The sequence below is a fragment of the Tupaia chinensis genome, unplaced genomic scaffold, assembly GCF_000334495.1.
Source record: "Tupaia chinensis unplaced genomic scaffold, TupChi_1.0 Scaffold000369_1, whole genome shotgun sequence".
Taxonomy (NCBI): Eukaryota; Metazoa; Chordata; class Mammalia; order Scandentia; family Tupaiidae; genus Tupaia; species Tupaia belangeri.
In genome coordinates this window covers 1,668,818-1,687,896 of record NW_006159866.1, presented here as the reverse complement: position 1 = coordinate 1,687,896, position 19,079 = coordinate 1,668,818, and the positions used below count along the sequence as shown (strand labels likewise).

Sequence of the window (19,079 nt, the reverse complement as noted above, 5' to 3'; positions counted from 1 at the left end):
CCCGTTTTAAAATGTTTCCCCGCCTCGCTCTGCGGCCCGATGCCGGAAGCCTCTGCGGCGCTCCGCCTATTCTGTGTCTCTGAAGCAACCGAGGTCGCCATTTTAACTGAGGGCAAGGTCGAGCTACTTAACTTCTCTTGGCAACATTTCTAATCGCGGGACGCTCCTCTTTCGCTCTCCTGTGCGAAGCATTCCCTCAAATTTCCGCCCGTAGTGAACATGGCGGCAGCACTGCTGCTCTGATTGGTTAGCTGCTTTTACCGTAATTCTAGGCTTCTCCGGAGGAATCCAGGGTGCGCGCGGCTCCCGGTGGCGATTCGCGTGTGGTGGACCTCTGGGAAAGTTTCGGATTTGTTTGTCCTCTTTCTGAAGATTCAAGGTTGGCCGTTAGGCCTGGGAGATTGGAAACTAGAGGCTGCTACTAAGTATTCTGGCTCTGCCCACGGGCACCTTCAGGGACGCGTGGAAGGAAGGGCAGGGCGTGCTCCTGGATACTGGTCCCCTCGGCCTCGGAACCGTGCTGCGGAATCCTCCGTCGTCTCTCCGGGCGGCAGTCGTGTAGTAGAAGTGGAAACTGATGCATTGAAAAGGAGGAAAGGTTCCCCGACCCTTGCCCCGAAGGCTCCCAGAATTCTGCAGATTGATCTGGTTTTCTAAACACGGGTACTCGAAGAAGGCTTAAATGTTGGAGCGGGAGCGCCTAGAATTAGAATTTCTGTGTATGTGCAAAACTGACTTCTCAACACCGGCTGCGTGGGATTCGTGATTGTCTCTCGCCATCTTGGGGCTCCAACATGTACTTTTATTCTTGGTTAAGACGGCTGTGTGGAGGTTTATCCACACCCTGCGGAAGGACCCAGCCGGTCTGGGGTACTCTGTCCAGAAGTCTGGGGCTGAGTTCCCAGAGAATTCCAGGTGAAAACAGCGAAGAGCTCTGGCCTCTGAACAGTACTTCCTTCAGTTTTCTGCAGCTAGAGAGCTTTTATTCTATTTTTACCCACTCTTAACTGGTTTGCCTCGTGTGTAGATGCAAATCACTTACTTTTATTCTTTGTAGTGCGTTTTTTCCTTGAGTTTTTAAAAAGACCACGAAGAGGTAACCATATAGTTAAGGGCACTCTGCTTTTAGTTGCTGCTACTGATGCTACTAATAGGGAGCCTAAAATTCCTTCATACTTTTTTTATTAAAGGATTTTTGCTGAGACCAGCAGTTAGTGTAATGGCTATGTCGCTGGACTCCCATGTGGTCGTCTGTGGTTCGAGTCCCGGTCCCGGTGGCTTAAACTCATGCTGGGCGGCGCCCTATAGCAAAAACCTCTAAAAAAAAATTTATTTTGCCATAGGGAGCTTGGACTCACCAGTGAGGGATTTGGGCACTCACGCACACATGCCCTGTGTGATTTTCAAGCCCCAGGTCCGAGACTGGAACCAAGGTCAGCTACGACAGAGTCCAGTGGCTTAACCATCATGCCAGCTGCTTGCCCTGCCAATAACACTTTTAAAAAAGAATTATTAGGGACTAGCAGTTAGCATAATGGCTATGTCACTGGACTCCCACGTAGTCAACCGCGGTTCGACCCGGTGGCTTAAAACTCACACCGGGCGTGTGTGCGTGCGTGCCCAAGATCCCAAGAGAAGAAGGGATTGTGGCGTGGCCATCCCCCTGGGGGGGTGATTTCTCGCTTTCTGTCTCTGTCTCTCTCTGTCTGGCTGGCGAGTGCACCCGCCCTATAGCAAAAACCTCTCTCAAAAATAAAAGAATTATTAATTTAATTTAAATTTAATTATTTAATTTATTTTAATTAGAAAAAGATTTTTGCTATAGGGCGTGAGAGAGAAATCAAGAATCATCCCCCAAGGGGAATGGCAATGTTGCAATCTCTTCTCTGTTCTCTGGGGATTTGGGGTACACACACACATGAGCTCATCTTGAGTTTCAAGCCTCTGGGTCTGTGACTCAAACTGTGTTCAGCTAGGGACCAGCAGTTAGCGTAATAGCTGTATCACTGGACTCCCATGTAGTCGACCGTGGTTTGAGTCCTGGACCGGGTGGCTTAAACTCACGCTGGGCTTATGTGCATGCATGCCCAAGATCCCGAGAGGAGAGTGGAGGAGAAGAGATTGTGGCGTGGCCATCCCCGTTGGGGTGGGGTGTGTGTGTGATTTCTCACTTTGTCTTTCTGGCCAGCGCACTCACCCTATAGGAAAAAAACCTCTACAAAAAAAAAAAAAAACCTGTGGTCAGCTATATGGAAGTCCAACAACATAATCATTGTGGTCAGTCATGTGGGAGTCCAGCAAGTAACCATTAGGCCATCTGCTGGTCCCATTATTATTTTTTAATTTTTTAAAATTTATTTAGTTAGTTATTTTAATTTGACCAGAGAGAGAGTAAGTGAGAGAGAGAGAGGGAGGGGAGGAGGGAAAGTGAGAAAGCAAGCCACCAGGTCCGGGACTCGAACCATGGTCGGCCATGTGGGAGTCCAGCACCGTTAACCACAATGCCACCTGCCAGCCCCCACATTATTATTATTTTTTTTTATTTTGACAAAAGAGTCACACAGAGAAAGGGAAAGGGAGAAAGCAAGTTGCCAGGTTCAGAACTGAAGCTGCACATGTGCCTGGCTTGAGTTTCAAGCCTCTAGGTCTGGGACTTGAACTGTGGTCGGCCATGTGAGAGGTGCCTCAACCATCACATCACCTGCTGGCCCTGCCATCCTCACACTTTTAATAGTGTTTTCTAGTGTACAGATAGATTCATACTATAACTAAATAGTTACTGCACCATCAAACTCCTATAATCCCTAAGGTTGCATTTGAGAAAGAAATGTGCAATGATATTAAAAATTGGGTAATTACGATTTTAGATAAATGCATATGCTAGATCCAAAAAATATATACTTTTCTGATATAAGGCAAAAATTTACATTAAGGCAGTTACTCACTTTGACACTGTGGCAGGTAAATTTAATAATGAATCCATTTGCATCTTCTGACTTATGTCAGAGATGATTTATGTCATCCATTGACCTGAACTCATTAAAGTGTTGTGATTTGAAGATCTTTATTTTTAAGCAATCTAGAATTGATACATTTTTAGTCTTACCTTTTAAAGTTTTTTTTGGTTTTGTTTTCTTTCTTCCTGTTTAAGAATTCAGTAGCTTTGTTGCCCGGACCAACACATGTGGAGAGTTGCGTTCTTCTCACTTAGGCCAAGAAGTCACCTTGTGTGGATGGATTCAGTACCGAAGGTAAATTGAAGCAGATTTTTAAGAATGCATGGTGATGGGACCAGTAGCTGGCATAATGGCTATGTCGCTGGACTCCCATGTAGTCGACTGCAGTTCGAGTCCTAGACCCGGTGGCTTAAACTCACACTCGGCAAGTGTGCATGCGTGCCCAAGATCCCGAGAGGAGAATGGAGGAGAAGGGACTGTGGCATAGCTATCCCCCCTGGAGGGCAATTTCTAGCTTTCTCTCTCCCTGTCTCTGTCTTTCTGGAGAGCACACGCACCCTAGAGCAAAAACCTCTCAAAAAAAAAAAGAAAGAATGCATGGTGATGGTTTTCCTAAGGCAATTCCAAAGTTTTTCTAATTTTCAGGAATAAAAAGCTTTATAACTTTGCAAGATGCTCAGAATTCATTTAATTTTCTGTTTTGTTTTCGTTTTGAAAGATCCAAATAGTATTGCTTGAGTAAGTATCAGTTAAATCTGTTGACCAGTATGACAGTGAATCTTGAACTACCAATGAACTGAAAAGACCCCAGGCTTACTAAGGCTGAAGAGTTCCTGTGACCAGTAATTGAGAATGGGCCGGCATCCTATAGTGGCTGTTAAGATTAAAAAAAAAATTAAGGAATTGACTACTGACTTCTATATAAACACCTTATTCTGTCTTGTCTTTTAAATTCAAGATTAAGAATTCACATGTAGGACAGGTAGACTTTCTGTTACCCTATAAACTTAAAGAGCTTTTATGATGGCAGCAAGCATGTGACTTAGCTTTAGAAGGTACAGGATGGATGTTCATGGAATAGAAGATGAAGCAGTGGAATTTAATAAATTGCTGTAAATCTGAGGGGGACCAAAAAAGATCCAATGGCATGGGAGGGAGGAGGCTTATTCTGCATTTAGGCAGAGAAAAAAAAAACTATAAACAAGAACCTGGATTGCTTAAGATCAGTGTCATCTCTGTATTCCAGAACATACTTGAATAGTACACTAATTCACATTGAAGAGATCCAAAATACATAGGTTGTGTAATCTTCCTAAAGGTTATGTCCCAAGTTGAAGGATACTTGTCCTGTAAATATGGCACATTTGTCCCTTGAGTCCAGAGTCTGAGGAGGCTTTCTGTACTTCTTTCTGGTACTAAAGACAACATGAGAAATCTAAGTTGAATGCTAAAATGTCCAGACTTCTGAGACCTTTTGATCGTTTATAGAGGTATTAATAGTTGGAACTTTTTCGAAAAATGTTAGATTGTATCTCTTTATAGGAAAAGACCTTAAAAGGATGTTAGGAAAGTCATGACACATTTTTGTATTTAAAAAAAAAAAAAAAAAAAAAAAACCCAAAAAAAAATGTCATGACTTCCCTGAAAACCCATTTTTTTCTATATTTCAAAATGACCAGTTAGATGTTTCTAATATTCTGAAATATTATCTTTGGATTTTACTGTGTGAGAAATTTTCAAATTTAATAAAATTGTCTTATAAAGAATTAAACCCATGAAAAATTTAAAAATTTTTAATATGCTTTTTCATTAATAAGTCATTTGTATAATATAAGATTAGTAAGCTATATAAGTAGCCAATAAAAACTGAACTTGTTGTTTTCATTAATCCACTATGTAGGGAACAATAGCATGAATGTACCTAATGAAAGCACACGGTTACCGGGACCAGCAGTTAGTGTAATGGCTATGTCACTGGACTCCCATGTAGTCAACCGCTGTTCGAGTCCCGGACGGTGGCTTAAACTCATGCCAGGCACGTGTGCGTGCGTGCCCAAGATCCTGAGAAGAGAATGGAGGAAAAGGGATTGCGGCATGGCCATCCTCCCTGGGGAGTGATTTCTCACTTTCTGTCTCTCTGTCTCTGTCTTTCTGGCACATGCACACACCCTATGGCAAAAACCTGTCAAAACAAAAAGGAAAGAAAGTACATAGTTATCATAAAAAGGAAACGAGAATTGCATGAGTTTTTTTGTCTGTTATTTGCTTTGCATGCTTCAGTTTTGGGCTCAGAGACTTTTTCCTAAAATATTAACTTTTTTTTTTCCATTAATCAGGCAAAACATATTCCTGGTCCTAAGAGATTTCCAGGGGCTTGTTCAAGTTGTCATCCCCCAGGATGAGGTAAATAGAAACTTTCCTACTATTATCTGAAAGCCTCTTTGACCCTATGGCTAGGGTAAGGTAAGTAGTTGATAAGTATGCTTGAGGTTTAAATTCACAAGTTCATTTTTAATGAAAACTGAAAACTACCACGAGCAACATAATACATAACAAACTCAGGAAAAAATATGCAATTCAGGGGACCAGCAGGCAGTGTGGCGGTTAAGGTGCTGGACACTCCCACATGGCCAACCTCAGTTCAAGTCTGTGACCTGATGGCTTGCTTTCTCACATTCCCTCTCTCTCTCTGGTCAAATTAAAATAAAGTGAATAAATAAATAAAATTAAAATAGAAATTCTTTTTAAAAATGTGATTCATATCAGACAAAAGACCTATTTTTCTAATGTCTTTTTTCTTTTTAAAGAATTATTTTATTTAACTTGATTTTATTTATTTATACACACGCACACACATACACATACACACACACACACAGACACATATATGTATTTTTTTTTTTCACCAGAGAGACCAGAGTGAGAGAGAGAAAGTGAGAAAGCAAGCCACCCGATCTGGGACTCAAACTGTGGTCAACTGGGACCAGCAGTTAGTGTAATGGCTATGTCGCTGGACTCCCATGTAGTCGACCGCCATTCAAGTCCCAGACCCAGTGGTTTAAACTCATGCCGGGCAGGTGTGCGTACATGCCCAAGATCCCAAGAGGAGAATGGAGGAGAAAGGATTGCGGTGTGGCCATCCCCCCCGGGGAGTGATTTCTTGCTTCCTGTCTCTCTGTCTCTCTCCGTCTTTTCAGTGACCGCATGCACCCTATAGCAAAAACCTCGCAAAAAAAAAGAAAAAGAAAGAAAGAAAGAAAGAAACTGCAGTCAGCCATGTGGGAGTCCAGCTCCCTTAACCACCACGCCACCTGTCTATTTTTCTAATGTCTAAAAGGCTACTACAGACCAGCTTTAAAAGACCACTGGACACCAGGCAGTGTACAACAGCCAAACCCAACTGGGAAGGGTCCTGGATTAAATTAAAACTGCACAGAATTATTATCTTTAACATACTAGATTGACTGACAAAACACCATATTTTGAAGGGAGTACAAACTGGCATTGGTGTATGAAGAGCAGATTAGGGGTATCGAAATTTTAAATGCATATCCTTTCAACCATTAATTTCACATTTAGTAGATTGTCTTATAGTTATCTTACATCTAGGCTTACACAAATACAAGGATAGGTTTTGTTTTTATTTCGCCTTTTTGTTTTCTCTTATTTGCTATAGGGCATGTGTGCTTGCCAGAGAAAAACACAGAGAGAGACAGAGAGAGAGAGAAAGCACCCTCTGCAAGGATGGCCGCTCCACAGTTTCCTCTCTTCCATTCTCTTCTTGGGATTGGGCAGGAACATACATGCCCAACGTATTTCTTAGGCTGCTGGATCTGGAATTCAAATCGCATGGTCAGCCACATAGGATCTAGCCACCTTAACCATGATGCCACTAGCTGGCCCATGCAGATGGCATTGAATAGAAAAAAAATAAGACAACTTAGATGTTCTCCAGTACAAACTGGTTTAAGAAAATAATGTACCTCTTTGGGCCGGCAGGTGGTGTGGTGACTAAAGGCACTGGATTCCCACACAGCCGACTGTGATTTGAGTCCCCGGATCTGGCAGCTTGCTGTCTCCCTTTCTCTTTTTCTTTTTCTCTGTCTCTCTCTGGTCAAATTTTTTTTAAAAATAACAACAAATGGAGTTAAATAAATCATTCTTTTTTAAAATAAAGTAATTTATCTCTTTACAATGGGATGCTTTGCTAAGCCATGGAAAAAAAGAGTAAAGGCGCTTTTTAATAATATGGGAAAAAAACAGATGTAGAGGCCAGCTGGTGATGTGGTGGTTAAGGGCACTGGACTCCCACATGGTCGACCACAGTTCGAGTTCTGGACCTGGTGGCTTGCTTTCTCACTTTCTCTTTCTCCCTCTCTTGCTCTCTATCCCTCTCTAGTCAAAATAAAATAAATAAAAATAAATATTTTTAAAATAAAAACTAAGATATTATTCAATATAAAAAGCAGGATACAGAAGAGCATAGAAAGTGCTATCTTGTATAAAAAGGGAGAAGGAAAGGGAATATATGTGCACTAGGTATGTGTGTGTGCATATTTACTTGTATATCTTATGAAATGTGTCTAGAATGGTATATACCTATCTGGTAACATTGGGTGCTTTTGGGGAGGTAAACTAACAAACTTTCAAGAATCTTCAGTTATGCTGTCTGTGGTTTAGAAAAACATGAACATTTAGGGACCAGAAGATGGCATAATGGTTACATCATTGGACTCCCACATAGTTGACTGTGGTTTGAGTCCTGGACCTGGTGGCTTGAAACTCAACACTGGGCACATGTGTGTGCGTGCCCGAGATCCCGAGAGGAGAGTGGAGGAGAAGGGATTGCAGTGTGGCTATCCTCCTGGGGAATGATTTCTTGCTTTCTGTCTCTCTGTCAAGCGCATGCACCCAAAGGCAAAAACCTCTCGCAAAAAAAACGGGGCGGGGGGGGGATTAAGAGTCATAGCTTAGCTGCCATAAATGGGGCTGCCCTTAATGATTTTAACAGGACTTGGTTAACTGCATCCCCGTTTTGATTCTATATAATATACCAAGTGAAGTTATTAGTTAGAAGTTTTGTTGTTTTGGGGTTTTTTAAGGTCTTTTTAGGGTTTGAAGACAAGGAGAGGAAGGAAACTTTCCACTGTATCTTCTTGTACCCTTTTAAGTACCCTTGAGAAGGTACTACTTATTCAGAAATAATTACCATTAAAATTAGATTAGATAAAACAACTCCTTTCATGCTCATTCACTGGGTGATACTATTTTCTATTGTAGTAACAAGGTTATATGCTTAAGAAAAATATAATCTGTTCAGCTTTTAAGAGTTTGAAATAAGAAAAGGGCAATAAACTATCTTTTCAGGGGTTAGGATCCAGAGAAGAGCACAGCTAATGCTGGAGAAGTCCTTTTGCTTTTGGACTCCATTATTGCTATTAGATTTAACTGCCCTTAAGATTAACCCTGAAGACGATTGCCTTTAATGTATGTGGGAATTGTTTACATTAATAAGTTTTTCTTCTCCTTATTTTCCTTTAAGGAAAGTTTTTTTAAAAACTCTTAATGGGAATCAGCAGGTGGCATGGTGGTTGAGACGCTGGATTCCCACAAGGATGGATTCCCACCATGGTTCAAGTCCCAGATTCGCCAGCTTGAAAATCACACCGGGTGTGTGCATGCATGCCCAAAACCCACGAGGAGAATCGCAGAGGAAGGGATTGTGAAATGGCCATGCCCCGTTGGGGAATGATTTCTCATTTTCCCTCTCTCTGTGTCTCTCAAGTGAGCACACACACCCTATGGCAAAAACCTAAAAACAAAAACAAAAACCAACTCCTAATTGATAGTTTCCCTTGGTATATTATATGGAATCAAAATGGAGAAGCAGTTTACCATGTTCTGTTAAAATCATTAAGGACAATCCCATTTATGACAGTTAATATTTTTCTAAACCATAAACAACATTACTGAAGATTCCTGAAAGTTCATTTGTTTCTTAAAACTGTCTTCTCCCACTTGTTCTGTAGTCATCTGCCTCAGTGAAGAAGATTTTATGTGAAGCTCCAGTGGAATCTGTGGTGCAAGTGTCTGGGACAGTCATTTCCCGACCTCCAGGACAAGAGAATCCAGTTAGTAATTTAGAAACTGTCTCTGTAAATTTTACTTGTATGCATTTTCACTGTCTTTGTACACATCCAGACAAGACCAGGTGCTTATTGGACATTAGGCACTAAAGCTTAATAAGTTATGCAAATGAACCTATAGATTTCAAAATCTTCACTACAAATACACCTATATAAATATGCATGACAAGTCATTTGTTGTTGCTGACGAATGTGTACTGACATTTCTTGCTATCTAAGCTCATTAGCCACAGAATAAGAATGTCAAAATCGGGGCTGGCAAGTGGCATGGTAGTAAAAGGCGCTGGACTCCCACATGGCTGACCATGGTTCGAGTCTCAGACCTGGTGGCTTGCTTTCTCACTTCCTCTCTTTCTGTGTCTCTCTGATCAAACTGGAAAATAATAATGATAATAATAATAAATAAAGTTAAATAAAATAATTCTTTTAAAAAAAAAGAATGTCAAAATCATGCTGATATGTATGCTTTAGGCTATACACTAAACCACACACATTTTACATATGTAAATAAATAAGTGTATTTTATAGTTATGCATTTTGTATATTCATCATGATTGATTTTTAAAATAGATCTTTTTCTCTTTCAGAAAATGCCAACAGGTGAGATTGAAATCAAAGTTAAAACAGCTGTGCTTCTGAATTCCTGCAAGAAGCTGCCCTTTGAAATTAAGGACTTTGTGAAGGTGCCATCCTCTGTTATTAATCAAAATTAATTAATTAGAAAATGTTGATGAATAGTAAAGTATTTTGTTTTTCTTTTTCTTTTTTTTTTTAGGAGAGATTTTTGTTATAGGGTATGTGCTCTCAGGACCAGCAGTTAGCGTAATGGCCATGTCACTGAACTCCCATGTAGTCGACCGCAGTTCAAGTCCCGGACCCAGTGGCTTAAACTCACGCCAGGCACGTGTGCATGCATGCCCAAGATCCCTAGAGGAGAACGGAGGAGAAGGGATTGTGGCATGGGCATCCCCCCTAGGGGCTGGTTTCTCGCTTTCTGTCTCTCTGTCTCTCTCTGTCTTTCTGGTGAGCACACGCGCCCTATAGCAAAAACCTCTCAAAAAAAAAAAAAGGGGGGTGGTATGTGCACTCACGGGAGAGACAGAAAGAAAGAGTGAGACAGAAAGCAAGAAATCATCCCTGGGGTGGGTGGCGATGCCCCAATCCCTTCTCTGTCATTCTCCTCTCAGGATTTTGGGCACACATCACATGCATACACATCTAGAGTGAGTTTTAGCTGCTGGGTCTGGGACATGAACCATGGACTACATGGGAGTCCAGCAACATAACCATTAATCCATCTGCTGGTTCTAGTACTTTCAAAATTTTTTAAAGAAAAAGTTTGACTTTTACAAAATTAAGCATTTTTATTACATATATATCATGACTTTTTCTGTCAGTTCTACAACTTCTTGCTTTAAGACTTGACGTATTCTATTATTCAAGTATTTTGTTGTTGTTGTTGTTTGTAGAGGTTCTTGCCTTGGGTCACGTCTCTTGCCAGAGACACAGAGAGAGAGTGAAATGAAAAGTGAGAAATCACCTCCCAGGGGGGATGGCCATACTGTAATCCTGTCTCTTCCATTCTCCTCCCAGGATCTTGGGCATGAGCACATACATATCCAGTGTTTCAAGCCACCAGGTCCAGGATTTGAACCATGGTTGGCCATGTGAGAGTCCAACGATGTAACTGCTACACCATCTGCTGGCCCCTCAAGTTTTTTCATTGCCATTGTTTAACATTTTGAAAGTATTTTTTTCTTTTTTGGATATGAACAGAAATTTTAACTAACCTACAAATGGCCAAATGACATAGGGGGTCCTGAACCTATTAAGTTTAAGCCTCTTAACAGTGATAAAGTATGTGCTTAGAGCAACTCTTGAGATTGCAAGCATGTAAGTATACATAGGGCTGCTATAATTTATGATGTTCCTTGCAAAGTTTGAGAAGTTAATGGAGTTAGACAGCCCTGAGTAAGTTCACCCAGATTATTTTCAGCTTCGCAACAATTATTATATTATATATGTAATTTATTTTTAAGAGATATTTTTGCTATAGGGTGCATGCCCTCACCAGAGAGACAGAAAGCAAGAAATCACCTCCCAGGGGGATGGCCACACCGCAGTCCCTTCTCCTCCATTCTCTCTCTGGATTTTGGGCATGCATGCACATATGCCCGGTGTGAGTTTTAAGCCACCATGTCTGGAACTTGAACCACAGTTGACTGCATGGGAGTGTAGCAACATAACCATTACACCGTCTACTGGTCCCTGTAATTTTTTTTTTTCCTGGAGAGGTTTTTGCTATAGGGTACATGTGCTCACTAGAGAGACAGAGAGCGATGGAGAGAGAAAAAGTGAGAAACCACCCCCTAGAGGAACTGGCCATACTTCAATCCCTTCTCCATTCTCCTCTTGGGATTTTGTGCACATGCACATGTGTCAGGTGTGAGTTTCAAGCTACCAAGTCCAGGATTCAAACCCCAGTTGACCATGTGGGAATCTAGCACCTTTAACCATCACACCATCTGCCAGTCCCTGTGCTATGTATTTTTACAAGATCTTTGAAATATTCTTTTTTTTTTTTTTTAAGACTCTACCATGGGCTTAAGTGAATGGATAAATATTTAGTCAAGTAGGCAAATTTCAATCAGTGAAGGGTATAGTGAAATAAAATTGGTGAAATAAAATGTGTACAGTAACAAAGTTGGAAGTTGTAGGAATTCAGTATGACAGTTGTAAACACAAATGGAAACAGCATGAGAGCAGGCTGCTTGATGATAGATACTGAGGTTTTTGAAAATTCAAACTCTGAAGATAATATCTTTCCAATATTCAAAAAATACTTAACATTTCTTTCCAATTTTTTAGAAAACAGAGGCTCTTCGTTTGCAGTATCGCTACTTAGACTTACGCAGTTTCCAAATGCAGTATAACCTGCGACTGAGATCTGAGATGGTCATGAAAATGCGGGAATATCTCTGTAATCTTCACGGTAAGAGAAATGTCTGGATATTCTTTGGAACTTTTTAGCATCTATTCTGTTTTATTTTATTTATTATTATTATTATTATTTGAGAGAGATTTTTTGCTAGAGGGTTCATGTGCTCACTGGAAAGACCGAGAAAGACAGAGAGACAGAAAGTGAGAAATCACCCCCTAGGGAGAATGGCCATGCCACAATCTCTTCTCCTCCAGTCTCTTCTCGAGATCTTGGGCACGCACACACATGCCCAGCATGAGTTTCAAGCCTCCAGGTCCCGGACTCGAACCACTGTTGGCCATGTGGGAATCCAGCAATGTAACTATTATGCCATGTGCTGGTCCCTATTATTTTTTTTTTAATTTGCTATAGGACATATGTGCTCATCAAAGAGAGACAAATAGATAGGAAAATGAGAAAGTAAGCCACCAGGTCTAGGACTCAAACCATATGGAAGTCCAGCACCTTGACCACCATGCCACCTGCTGTCTCCAAAGATACATTCTTTTAAAGGTGATAGTGCCTATTATAATACTTAATGTATGTCCCATTACTTCTGAAGACAGGACAGCCATCTTGTTGTTTCTATAAGATTTCTTACTTCTTTGTCACCCTTAATACCTCATTGGTTGGAAGCTCAGAAATGTCATGTGAATTAAACTAGACATCTCAATCAGTCCTAAGTTTTTTCCTGATATAGTTAATGTCATTTTTTGTTATACTAGCAAACATTTAGAAAACCAGAATAGTTCCGTAGACAAGAATCCATCAAATATTTAGAATTATTTCATGTTAAAAGCATCAACTTTATGAACAGAATTCTATGAAAATCTTCAGCCTTCTTAGATTTGTAGAAATAAAATGTAGGCCCAATAGCTTCCTTCTGCCAAAATTCCCAATTAAAGGGGACCCTCAGATTTGTTGGGCTATATTGTAGACATCATATTTGACAAATTGTAAATTCCTATCTGTTAAATTTTGATGTTTTTCTCTTGTTAGGGTTTGTGGATATTGAAACTCCAACATTGTTTAAGAGGACCCCAGGGGTATGTATATCCCTTAAATCATTCAAGTAATGTCCTCTTAATTATGAAACTGAACCACTTTGCTTTTTCCTTACTTTTTTTTTTTTTTTTTTTTTTGCCCTAAGGCGTATGGTTTTGCCAGAGAGAGACAGTGAGAGGGAAAGTGAGAAATCACCCCCAGGGAAGATGGCCTTGCCACAATCCTTTCTCCTCTATTCTCCTCTCAGGATTTTGGGCATACATGCACATATACCCATCATGATTTTCAAGTCACCTGATCTGGGACTTGAACCTTGGTCAGTCATGTGAGAATCCAGTGCCTTAACCACCACATCACCTGCTGGCCCCCCCACTTTGCTTTTATATTCACTTGATCTACTTTTTCTTTAATTTTATTTACTACCTCAGGGTAGTCACATTAACTAGGCTTTCCTAAGAATTGAGAAAATTATGTGGGTCAATATTTTGAGTCAGAATCTCTCTTTTTTTATATATATATAGAAGTTTTTTCCATAGGGTGCATGTACTCACCAAAGAGAGAGACAAACAGAGACAGGGAAAGGGAAAGTGAGAACTCACCCCCTGGAAGGGATGGCCATGCCACAATCCCTTCTCCTCCATTCTCCTCAAGGGATCTTGGGCAGCCACACACACGTGTCTAGCATCCTTTTCAAGCCACTGGATTTGGGACTTAAACCACCATCGACCACGTAGAAGTCCAGCAATATAACCACTATGCCCTCCACTGGCCCCTTGATTCAGAATCTTTTTATTCCAAATGATTTTTCTTCTCTTGAGGTTTATAGATGCAAATCATTAATGAACTGATTGCTTAAAAACATATCTCTTGTTGATTAAGAATCAGTGTTTGTAAACATTGTCATTTAACCTAATTATCCAATCTGTAGATTTACAAAACTGAAGTTTAATTTAGAAAAGCAATTAGGGGACTGACTCTGCTGCATGGTGGTTAAGGCCAAAAGCTCTCACCTGGTTGAGTACCAGACCTGGTGGTTTGGGAAACATTCCAGGCACATGTAAGCACTTGTCCAAAATTTTGAAAGGATGGAGAAAAGGAAAAGGGATTGAAGCGTAACCATTCCCCATGGGAAGGGGGCGCTTTCTCCCTCTCCCTCTTTGTCACTATTTCTTTCTCTATTGAGTGCACATACCCTCTGACAAAATTTTTAAAAAAGAAAAGCAGGGGGCCAACAGGTGGCATGGTGGTTAAGGGTGCTGGACTCCCACGTGGTTGACCATGTTTCAAGTTTCCGACCTCGGCTTGCTTTCTCACTCTCTCTCTCTCTCTCTCTCTCTCTCTTTCTTTCTCTGGTCAAATTAATAATAAATAAATAAATAAAGTTAAATAAAATAATTCTTAAAAAAATAAGAAAAGCAATTAGGAATTACTTAGTAGGAAATAATGCACAAAACTTGTCCAGGTAGTAAGAGAATTGGGAACTCATTTCAACAAGCATTCACATTTAATGTCTATTATGTACAGGTGATATTTAAAGCCTGTTGTGTGCAAGCTTTTAGGTACTAAAAAGATGAGCAAAAAGTTCTCTTTTTTCATTGAGGAAATTTAACTCTTCTATAAGTTTCACTGATAACTGGATACCAACTTTCACCAGCTAATTATGTCTTTGAATTTGTATTTTCAATAATGTCTGGCTCTCCCTCTCTCTCTTTTAAAGGGTGCCAAGGAGTTTTTAGTACCATCCAGGGAACCTGGAAAGTTTTATTCTCTCCCTCAAAGTCCTCAGCAGTTTAAACAGCTTCTGATGGTTGGCGGTTTAGACAGGTAAATAAATCTTTTTTTTTTTTTTTTTTTTTTTTTAAGATGCCATTGGGAAGTGCACTCTACCAGAGAGACAGAGATAGGAAAATGAGAAGTCACTCCCCAGGCAGCATGGCCATGCTACAGTCCCTTCTCTCCCATTTTCCACTTGGGTTTTGGGCATGCATGCACATGCAGCTGGCATGTTTTTCAGGCTGCAGGGTCTGGGACTCAAATCATGGAGCCAGACAGCACCTTAACCACCATGCCACCTGCTGGCCCTAGATAAAAGATAAACTTTTTCTATGTCAGTAGTTGTCAGGGAGGAAAAAAAGAAAAGGGAAATAAAATTGATCTCTTGTGAGAAGCTAAAAAATTTACTACTGAGAAATTTATTTTTTAACATTTATTCATTAATTTATTTATCTGTTGTGATTTTCATGCTGCCAGGTCCAGGACTCAATTGTGGTCAGCCATGTGGGAATTCAGCACCTCAACCACCACGCCACCTGCTGGCCCCAGTTCTGAGAATACATAAATACTCTGAAAATTTGTAGTCATTATTTGTAAGAATTTATTGAATAGTCCCTATGTACAAAACTCTATGCTAGTAGTTGTGATAGGATTTTTAAAAAGAATAGCTTTTGCTCTTAAGGAGTTAATGAGACTAGTAAGGCAGAATAGGAAAATTAATAAAATCACCTATGATATAAACTAAAATATAAATATATTGAGGCTTACAAGTTAGGTATGAAGAAGTTTGAAGTGCATTGTTTGGGGACATTATTATGAGGGACTTTCTGAGCTAGCTCTGTGGAGACAGAGCTGCATTTCAGCAGGTGAACATTAAAATTGAAATGGCACAGGACCAACAGTTAGTGTAATGGCTATGTCGCTAGACTCCCATGTAGTCGACCGCAGTTCACATACCAGACCCGGTGGCTTAAAACTCACGCCAGGCATGTGTGCGTGCGTGCCCAAGATCCCGAGAGGAGAATGAAGGAGAAGGGATTGCAGCATGGCCATCCCCCCTGGGGGGTAATTTCTCGCTTTCTGTCTCTCTGTCTCTCTCTGTCTCTCTCTGTCTGGCAAGCGCACATGCCCTATAGCAAAAACCTCTAAAAAAAAAAAAAAATTGAAATGGCACAGCACAGAAAGGCTTGAGTGTATTCTTGGAGCAGTAAGATTTTACATTTGGCCAAAGAAGCATTACCTAGTTTGCATGCCAGTCTGATACATCAATAGCCAAAGGTGCCAGTGTGTATTTTTGAAGTAATATGTAAAATAGTTAATTTATCATAGGTAAGCTGAGTGTCTCATTAGATTAAATCATAAAGAATTTTAAGATTTCTGGACCAGCCAGTGCAGTGCAGTGGTAGCACATGTGTCCTCTAAGACCTGAAGCCGGATGGTGGCAAAGGATTCAGATCCCCATGTCAGCTTGAAACACACACCAGGTACACATGAGGGCAGTCAGGATTCTGGGGAGCTGGAGGGCTGGAGAAAGGAGATCTCAGCACAATAAGACTCTGTCGAGGGTTCTCTCTCTCTCTCTCACTCTCTCTTTTTCTCTCCCTTCCTCCCTCCCTTCCACTAGCATGTGCATTCTCTCTCTCTCTCTTTCTCTCTCTAATTTAAACAAAAAGAATTTGGGGCCAGCTGGTGGCAAGGTTGTTAAGATAGCTGACTCCTGCATGGCCAACTGCACAGTTTGAATCTAGGAACCAGTGGTTTGATAAACACACCAGGCACATGTACGTGCTTGCCCAAAATCCTGAGAGGAGAATAAAAGAGAAGGGATTGCAGCATGGCCATTCCCCCTGGAGGGGGTGATTTCTCACTTTCTCGCTCTCTTTCAGCGAGTACACAAACCCTATAGCAAAAAAATGAATAAAATAAAATATTTTAAAATTTCTTACATTTTCTAGGTATCTTATTAATTTATTTCATATCCTGCATTGTCATACTTTGGGGTAAAGCACATATGTTTTCCTTGAATCATGACAATTAATGCTATTTTTCAATTGTAGATATTTTCAGGTTGCCCGATGTTATCGAGATGAAGGCTCAAGACCAGACAGACAACCCGAGTTTACTCAGGTACCAAGTTATATTCTCTTGTCTGTCAAATGCAGGGTTACGATAGCCAAGTATTTTCAAGAACAGGACAGTGATTTTGTATACAATCATGCATCACTTAACAAGGGGTACAGCCTGAGAACTGTGTTGCTATCATGGCAAACATAGCCAGGATACCTTCAAAAAGTTCATGGAAAACAGAATTAAAAGATGAGTTTATTTTGGCTTAAAAACTTTTATAAATGTATAGTTTTCTCATAATATGTATTTTTTATGAACTTTTTTTTGAGAGGTTTTTGCCATAGGGTGCATGTGCTCACCAGAAAGACAAAGAGAGACAGACACAGAAAGCAAGAAATCACCCCCTGGGGGAATGGCCACGCTGCAATCCCTTCTCCTCCATTCTCCTCTCGGGATCTTGGGCACGTACGCACACGCACCCGGCATGAATTTTAAGCCACTGGGTCTGGGAATGAAACCACAGTCAACTACTTGAGAGTCCAGCGACAAAGACAGTACACCAACTGCTGGTCCCTTTTATGAACTTTTTGAAGACCCATCATAGAGTGTACTTACACAAACCTGGATGGTAGAGTGTGCTGTACACATAGCCTGTATGGTATAGCCTTTTACTCGTAGGTGACAAACTGGCACAGTGAGTTACTATACTGAACACTGAGAGCCTGTTACACAGTGGTATTTGTATATATAAGCATAGAACAGGTACAGTAAAACCATAGTATAAAAAATTTAAAAATGATACACTGGAGCCAGCAGGTGGCATAGTGGGTAAGGCGCTAAACTCCCAAATGGCTGACTTCAGTTCGAGTCCCAGATACAGCAGCTTGAAACTCACACTGAGCATGTGTGCACGTGCGTGCATGCCCAAAATCCTGGGAGGAGAATGGATTGCAGCATGGCCATCCTCCCTGGGATCTTATTTCTCACTTTCTCTCTCTCTGTCTCTCTGGCAAGCACAATCACCCTATAGCAATAAAAACTCTCTAAAAAAGAAAAAGAAAAACATATACTTGTATAGGGCACTCTTCATGAATGGAGCTTCCAAGACTGGAAGTTGCTTCTGGATAAGTCAGTGAGTGAGTGGTAACTGAATGTGAAGAAAGGCCTAGGATATTACTGTACACTACTATAGATTTTATAAATTCTGGACACTTAAGTGACACTAAAGTATAACCAAAAAATTTTTCTTTTAGGCCAGTGAAATACTGCAGTGGTTAAGCACTGTGCATTGCGAGTGGGATCCCATGTGGCTGACCATGGTTTTAATCCCAGGCCTTGCAGCTTCAAACACCTGCTGAGCACATTTGCATCTGCATTCCCAAAATCCTGAGAGGGTGGAAAAATGGTGGAGAGGATTGCAGCTTGACCACATCCCATTGAAAGGTCTTTTCCCTCTTTCTGGTGGGTGAATGCACCCACTAGCAATGAAAAATTAAAATTTTTTTTTTCTTCAATAATAAACTTGGGTTTACTGTAACTTTTTTTTTTGGAGAGGTTTTTTTTTTTTTTTTTTTTCCGCTATAGGGCACGTGCGCTTGCCAGACAGACAGAGAGAGACATAGAGACAGAAAGCGAGAAATCACCCCCCCCAGAGGGGATGGTCACGCCGCAATCCCTTCTCCTCCATTCTCCTCCCAGGATTTTGGGCATGCACGCACATGCACCTGGCGTGAGTTTTAAGCCACTGGGTCCGGGACGTGAACTGCGGTCAACTACATGGGAATCCAGTGACATAGCCATTACGCTAACTGCTGGTTCCCGGTTTACTGTAACTTTTTAACTTTATGAATGTTTTTAATTTTAATTTGATCAGAGAAAGACACAGAGAGAGAGGGAAAGCAAGAAAGCAAGCCACCAGAACCAGGACACGAACTGTGGTTGGACATGTGGGAGTGTCCAGCGTCTTAACCACCATGCCACCTGCTGGCCCCAAGTTTAATCTTTTTTATAATAACGCTTAGCTTAAAATACAAACACAGGGCCAGCCAAGGGCATGGTGGTTAAGGCGACTTGATCCCACATGGCCAACTACATGGTTTGAATCCAGGACACAGCAGCTTGAAAGACATACTAGATGGGCCAGCAGGTGGC

The 19,079-nt window shown here is 40.9% G+C and overlaps 1 protein-coding gene across 3 annotated transcripts in view; it reads left to right on the top strand.

Annotated features, from left to right (window-relative positions):
- The first annotated feature begins 267 nt into the window (after positions 1-267).
- Positions 268-19,079, top strand: part of DARS2 (aspartyl-tRNA synthetase 2, mitochondrial) — a 42,795-nt gene continuing 23,983 nt past the window's right edge. For all 3 annotated transcript variants that reach the window (XM_027773771.1, XM_006153343.3, XM_006153342.3), the window contains exons 1-9: positions 268-915; positions 3,152-3,251; positions 5,294-5,360; positions 8,987-9,088; positions 9,691-9,786; positions 11,972-12,095; positions 13,083-13,129; positions 14,806-14,912; positions 16,919-16,988. In XM_027773771.1, coding sequence (XP_027629572.1) covers positions 795-915; positions 3,152-3,251; positions 5,294-5,360; positions 8,987-9,088; positions 9,691-9,786; positions 11,972-12,095; positions 13,083-13,129; positions 14,806-14,912; positions 16,919-16,988 — 834 coding nt within the window. In that variant the 5' untranslated portion in view covers positions 268-794. The remainder of the gene's footprint in view (positions 916-3,151; positions 3,252-5,293; positions 5,361-8,986; positions 9,089-9,690; positions 9,787-11,971; positions 12,096-13,082; positions 13,130-14,805; positions 14,913-16,918; positions 16,989-19,079) is intronic.